The following is a 6,673-nucleotide window of genomic DNA, read 5'->3' on the forward strand; positions in this document are numbered from 1 at the left end:
GACGATAACCTACCACTTCTCGAAAAGCTATTTTTAATAGCACAGACCATGCTGTGTTAATCCAGGGTGTCAGTACGGGAAGCTTGACCAGACAGTGTCAGACACACACGTTGGTTCTCACATCAGCTTTCTTCAGCATGCAATTAGGAATTTTGAAAAAAAACTAAGGTACTTTGCAGCCTGTCTGGGTATTTTATGTTTGGGTTTTACCCTCATAAAAGATGGCTCTAGTGTGTTCCTTTTAAGTTTTTTTTGTTTTTTTACTTCTTTCATGCTCTTTTTTTAATTGCTGCATTCCTGATTTTCTTCCTATTTAAAGGTTTCTTCTGGGCATTTCACCGGGTCTTCCTTTGTGTGTCCTTTACTTGGGATTTTTTTTAAAGGATGGTTCTTGGTCCTCTTCACTCTTCTCCAGGTGACCTCATCCATTCCCTGTAGGAGGTCAGCTCCCATTAGTAAGAGTCTGAAATGCTGTTTCCAGCCGTAAACATGCTTCTGTACTTACTTGCCTGCAGGTCCTCCAAGCTCCTCCAACTTGTCTTACCTGTATCTCCTCCTCTGAACCTACTGCGGCCCATCTCTTCAGTGTGCACTCTCCACCCGCCATCCACAGGCGCCTCTCTTCCCGACCTGGGCTGTGCCTCTGCACCCGTGTGCTGTCTGCCGCTGCCCTTGCTTGGAACACAGACCGTTTCCTACTCGGCTTGTCTTCCCTTACCCCTCACCAGCCTGTCCACACTGTTAGCAGAGTAACTGATCAAAATGTAAGACCGGGGCTTCCCTGGTGGTTCAGTGGGTTAAGAATTCACCCGCCAATGCAGGAGATGCAAGTTTGATCCCTAGTCCAGGAAGATTCTGAAATCCTGCGAGCAACTAAGCCCGTGAGCCGTAACTACTGAGCCCACATGCCCTAGAGCCCATGCGCCACAAGAGAAGCCGCTGCAATAAGTCTGCACCACAACTAGAGGATAGCCCCATGCTCGCTGCAGCTAGAAAAAGCCCGAGTGTAGCACTGAAGACCCAGCCAAAAAAGAAAAAGCAGCAAGGCTGATCATCGTCGACTTCTTGAAAACCTTGCACACACTTGCTTTCCTGCTGGACCGTCCTGAGCTTGCAGGGCCTAGCCCGCCTCTCCTGCTGTCTCCTAACTCCGTCCCTAGGCTTCCTGCTCTCTTGGCTCATTGGTCTCCTCACCCTCCCCATGCCCACCGGCTCTTCTCGCAGCTCTGTGCCTTTGTTCACGCCCTTCGCTCTGCCATGGATGTGTTTCCTTTGCTCCTTTCCTCATCCTCCACGTTCAGCTCGCATGCACCCCCACTCCCGGCACTCCCAGCCCTGCCCTGTGCTGTCGTGCCGTCATCCGCGTGTTACTTCCTCGAGAGCCCACTGGCTTGGGTTGCCTCTGATCCATCCACAGGTCTGTCTCTTCCAGGCTTGGCCTAGGGGAGCTCAAGGTCAGAGGCGTATCATCTGCCTTTGTGGCTGAGGGTCTGGGCCATGGTGTGTGCCTAGCAAATGCTTGATTTGTGGCTTCAGGCCTGTCAGCCCCATCATGCCTGCCTGCCCCCTGCACATGAGTCCCTGGGGTAGTCATGGAAGCCATTTTTTCATCCCTGAAGGTGTCAGCAGGTCACATGAGAAAGAGGAGAGAGACGTGCTGCCTAACATGCACACTGAAAAGTGCAGCCCACCCCGAGGGACCAAAATGCTGCTTAGAACCCAAATGTAGGGAATAGGGTCTTTACTCAGCCTGTCTCCAGCCTCCCTTATACCACCATGGCGGCTACTCTCCCATCTGTAGAAAACCCTGCCCTTCAACAGTTTGCTCTCTCCCCTACCTCCCCCATCCTTTCTTACCTCTCCTTCCCTTCCCTTCACCCCCATAATAACTCTAGTCCTCATTCAGTGCTCAGCATATGAGGTATTTCCATCTCCAACCCCTGGAGTTGAGCAAGGGCCAGGATCACTGTTCCCATTTCACAGGTGGAGAACCAAGTCCAGGAGAGGGGTTTACTGTGGGTTGGGGCCAAGGTTAGGACCAAGGGGTCCTTCCATGCAGCGAGACTGTGAAAGAAGCCTGAAGCCCCGCTTCTGTCTCTTGTGGGGACACCCAGACCCCCTTTAGAGAGTTCCTTGTCAGTGGGGAGAGCAGTCATCAACTTCAAGGTGAGGGGCAGGGAGGATCCAGGGCAGATTCGGGATTGTGGGCCCAAACCCTGTGATCAGCATCTACCTGGGACTCCTCGAGGGGAAGAGACGGCAGTGACAGGCTACAGGGACCATCAAGTCTTACATGAAGTCAGGCGAGTGAGCCCAGCTCCTGAGGGGCGAGGGGACATGGGGTGTTGAGCGGAAGGGTCCAGGGAAGGGAGGGCCAAGGAAAGGGAGGCACAGGGAGCCCTAGAGCTGCTCAGCAACCAGACAGGTGCAAACATGGGGAGAGACGGTACTGGAAGGAAGGTGCTGGGTGTTCACTCAGAGCACAGTATGTGTTAGTGCCCCCTGGAGGTGGGGGCTTCACGAGAAAGTGCTTAAATCCCAGACTCCAGGAGCATTTGGTCTGACTTAGAAATGATGAATCTCAGGCCAAGGTTCGCCAGCTCCTCCCCCTGGCAGCAGAGGGTGGGGAGTTCTACAGTGAGAGGCAACAGCAGAGAGGAGGGATGGAGCAGGGTCCACGTAAGGCAGAGATGCCCGAGGAGCCCCTTGGAGGGACCCAGGTGGCACAGCCTTTCCATCACTTGGTTTGGGTTCTCAGTAGCTCTGTGGGTTTCTGACAGTAGTTGGTGAATTTTCAGGAATGGGAAAAGTGGATGGAGACACACCGGGAGGTGGGTTTTAATACCCACCCAACTTGTCCCCCAGGCCATCTCCCCCTGCCTGACACGTTCTATCTCCCACCACAACATCCGCATGGCATCCATGTGCCTCCCTCCTGGGACATGGGTGACTCTCCTGGGCCTGGCCACCACTCTTGAGGACTTCTAACTGAGGAAGGGCATCCCAGTCCATGATATCAGAGGGCTGGGCTGAGAGGATGAAAACAGGTGGGGAGAGGGGGCTTGCCCTCATTGTCAGACCCTGTATCTTAGGGCCAGGGGTCTGTGACTGGGGTGAGGAGTAGGGAACCCATCCCAGGCCCTTCTGTCCCCCTCGGTGGGGAGAGGGTGTATGTACTGGGGGCAGATGTTCATTCTCCTGAGATGGCTAGGGCTGGGGACACATGGGGTTCAGTAGGGGCATATTTGGGGCTTTAGTGACCTCTAAATAGCCCTTTGGAAGCCTTGAAAGCCATGCATCCCCAATAACTTCCACTGTGGACAGTAGGGAAAACCACTACACGTGCCCCACCCCCCAAAAGAAACCCTTAATTCATGCCAGGTACACACCTGTGCCTGCGGAGCCCCAGGTCAACAGATGGGTTAGCCCAGATGGTCTCAGACGCTGACACAGGCATATTAACAGAACAGGAAGGAGAGAGGTGGGCAAGATAGCTCTGGTCTTGGGGGAGGGTGGTGAGCTGGCTCTGGTGACCGGAGGCTCTGGCCCCTTCCTGTCCAGGTAAGTAGCAGCCACCACAGGTTCCAGGGCCAGGGAAGGGTACTTGGGGCTAAGGAAAGCCAGGGGAGGGGGTCCAGGAGCCTGACCTGGGTGGAGATGATAACCTCCCAGGCTGGAGATCCCCACATCATCCCAGAGGAGAGCAGGTGGCAGGGGTGGGGTGGGGGGGCTCCTGGGGCTCCAGGTGGGCCGCCCATCCTGGGAGCCTGAGGACCTCTCCCGGGGAGTGTTCTGACTTTAAGGACACATGGGGCTCCAGGATTCCTGTGGAAGGATGGTGCCCTGGACAGCTTTTCCACTCTGTCCCCAGAGTGTCCCTTCATCTTGGGGAACTCGCTTTGAACCCTCCTGATGCCAGATGAACCTGCAGATACTTACTGGTTTTCCTTAGGTCAGTTGAGATAGGCTTGCATTTTTCAAAAGGAAGTTTATTAGTATTGAAAAAAAAAGCCAATTGGAGATCATAAAAAAAAACAGCTGTCCAATTTTTGAAAAGACCCTGATGCCAGGAAAGATTGAGGGCAATAGGAGAAGACAGTGACAGAGGATGAGATGGTTGGATGGCATCACTGACTCAATGCACATAAGTTGGAGCAAACTCCGGGAGATAGTGAAGAACAGGGAAGCCTGCTGTGCTGCAGTCCATGGGGTCACAAACAGGTGGACATGACCTGGCAACTGAATAACAACAAAATTTCTAAAACAAGACTTCTGCTCTCACAGCTCCCTGGCTCTGACCTGGGACAAGGCAGCTGGGGCCCTCTGCTGAGTTGGCAGTCCCTGGCTGTTTCCATCTGCCACGGTGCTCTGTGCTGTCGGGACATCATCCCCACAACATCAGACACACGACTCCAAGCCCAGACCCTCTTCTCTCCCTGCCACCCACCTGGCTCCTGCAGAGGTCCTTTGTCTGGTTGGTTGAGGGACTCTTGCTGGCAACCGTCCAAAGACGAACTCTGGCCCTCCAGCCCAGAGCCAGGCATTCCTCCATCCCGAGGCACCCGCAGCAGAGCCCCAGTTCTGGGAGGGGCCTTCCTAGTCAGTCTTCCTCCGAGACGTCCACCTGCAGCTTCCCTGTGGCCGCCACCTTCCCAGAGCATGCCCTGCGCCCGGCACGGTAGGTGCTCTTGTCGCTGTCTGAGCCTTGCCAGCCCTGGGTGAGGCCCAGCAGGGCCCGCCCCTGGCGGAGGAAGCTGGGGCTGGAGAAACAGTAGAGCACGGGGTCTAGCACGCTGTTGAGGTAGGTGAAGGCCAAGGAGCCGTGGAAGAGCTGCGAGCAGATATCCAGGGCGCGGCAGGCACGCAGGCGGAAGGCCACGACGGAAGCGAGGCGGAAGGCCACGACGGAAGCGACGCCGAAGACCACGCTAGGCAGGAAGCAGACGGTGTAGACGCCCACCACGGCGGCGAGGACTCGCACGGCCCTCCGCGGGCCCGCCTGCCCATCCAGGCCGCGGCGGCGGATGGTGCGCGTGATGCTCACGATGGCAAAGAGGATGAGTGCCAGCGGCAGGAAGAACTCCAACACGAACAGGGCCTGGTGCCAGCTGAGTGAGGCCGAGGGTCTCGTGCCCAGCTGGTAACTGAGGCAGGACCGGCTGGAGTGGGTGGTCAGGAGCAGGTGCCCGTTGAGGAGCAGGAGTGCCCCCCAGAGCCCCCCGGCTACACGGGCAGCGCCCCCAACCGAGGCCCTGCTCAGTGCGTGGTGTGGCCACGCCACCTTCAAGTAGCGGTTGAGCGCCACGGCCGTGAGGAAGACCACACTGGCCGTGCGGTTGGTGGCGATCATGAACAGGTTGACTTTGCAGGCGGTGTCCCCCAAGCGCCAGACCTCGTGGAGGAAGTAGTAATCCACGCGAAGGGGTAGGTTGAGGATCAGGAGGAAGTCCGCGACCACCAGGCTGACCAGGAACACGGTGTTGGACGTCCAGGGTCGTGTGCGGAAGCAGAAGATGAAGAAGGCCAGGCTGTTCCCCACCAGGCCCAGGACAAACTCCATGCCCAAGACTGGCGCCAGGAGGGCAGACAGTATGGGGGAGGAGGCCAGGTGGCAAGAAGCAGTGGCCTCTCCAGGTGACCCCAAGGCAGTGGTCAGGGCAGAGGGAGAGGACGAGGAGGGAGAGGGAGGGAGGGAGAGAGGGAGCCAGGAGGGAGAGAGAGAAGGAAGGGGAGAGGGATGGCTCAGGTTAGGAAATCCCATGGGCTGCTTGGGCCGTGGACCTGAGAGACATTTCTCCAGCTGTCTGACCCCTGTGCAATTGCGAGGGGGTCAGTGCTCGCTATCAGCTGGCCAGCACAATGACTCAATATCCTGGGGGTTTCATCATCATCCTTGCAGCCGCCAAGAAACACCCTGTGTTCCTATTTGCAGGTGAAGAGGAACCCTGCTGCTCTCCCTCCCTCTCCACCTCCCCAAAGTAGAGAGTGGCCAGCCTGTGGGGTCTCCAAGCCCAGCCTCAGACTGGAATCCGCATTGCCTCTGGCACACCAGGATGAGGGCTCAGCAGGGTGAGTGGAGGCCCAGAGGAACCCTGAAGCAGGAGGAAGGCCGGCTGGGGTGTGGCTGGGGAGTGTGTTTACAGCCCTGAGTGGTCAGACATTTGCTTGCCTGAAGGCAGGAGCTGGTCCTGACAACTCACAGCTCTGGAGACCATGCAGGCCACCCTGGGCCCCCACTCCACTCCCATCACAGAGACAGACTGGGTGGCTCCCTGCCCCCACCAACTCTGGCAGCAAGGACTGTGGAGCCAACAACACGTCCTGGGAGAAGGAGGCGGGGGTCCAGTCGACACCTTGACTGTTGTGCTCACTGCCTAGTGGGAACAGCCTGCTGTCCTGATTCTCAGATTCCTGACAGTTCCAGAGTCTGTGATGGTCCCAGGTCCACATCCATGATGAAGTACATCCCATGCGCAGAGGGCTCCCCTGCTAAGTTTTACTGCCATGCCTTGGGGACCTGGGGGCTTCTCCCACAAACAGAACAATCCTGAGAATCCTCAAGTTGCCCTGCCACTGTTCATCCCACTTGGCGGGCCATCACCCAGTATTCACTGCAGAGAGGGGAGCAGGAGGCTAGGGCTGGTTTCAGACAAGGTCTAAATCCTGCTCTCCC

The 6,673-nt window shown here is 56.8% G+C and overlaps 1 protein-coding gene across 1 annotated transcript; it reads right to left on the reverse strand.

Annotated features, from left to right (window-relative positions):
• Positions 1 to 284: 284 nt before the first annotated feature.
• OXER1 (oxoeicosanoid receptor 1) lies at positions 285 to 5,761 on the reverse strand. Its single transcript, XM_055539083.1, has 2 exons — positions 4,448 to 5,761; positions 285 to 432 (listed from the first exon to the last, which is right to left on the reverse strand). The coding sequence occupies exon 1, from the start codon at positions 5,759 to 5,761 to the stop codon at positions 4,601 to 4,603; it is 1,161 nt and encodes a 386-aa protein (XP_055395058.1). The 3' UTR covers positions 285 to 432; positions 4,448 to 4,600.
• Between the last annotated feature and the right edge of the window lie 912 nt (positions 5,762 to 6,673).

This window comes from Bubalus kerabau, chromosome 11, assembly GCF_029407905.1.
Source record: "Bubalus kerabau isolate K-KA32 ecotype Philippines breed swamp buffalo chromosome 11, PCC_UOA_SB_1v2, whole genome shotgun sequence".
Taxonomy (NCBI): Eukaryota; Metazoa; Chordata; class Mammalia; order Artiodactyla; family Bovidae; genus Bubalus; species Bubalus kerabau.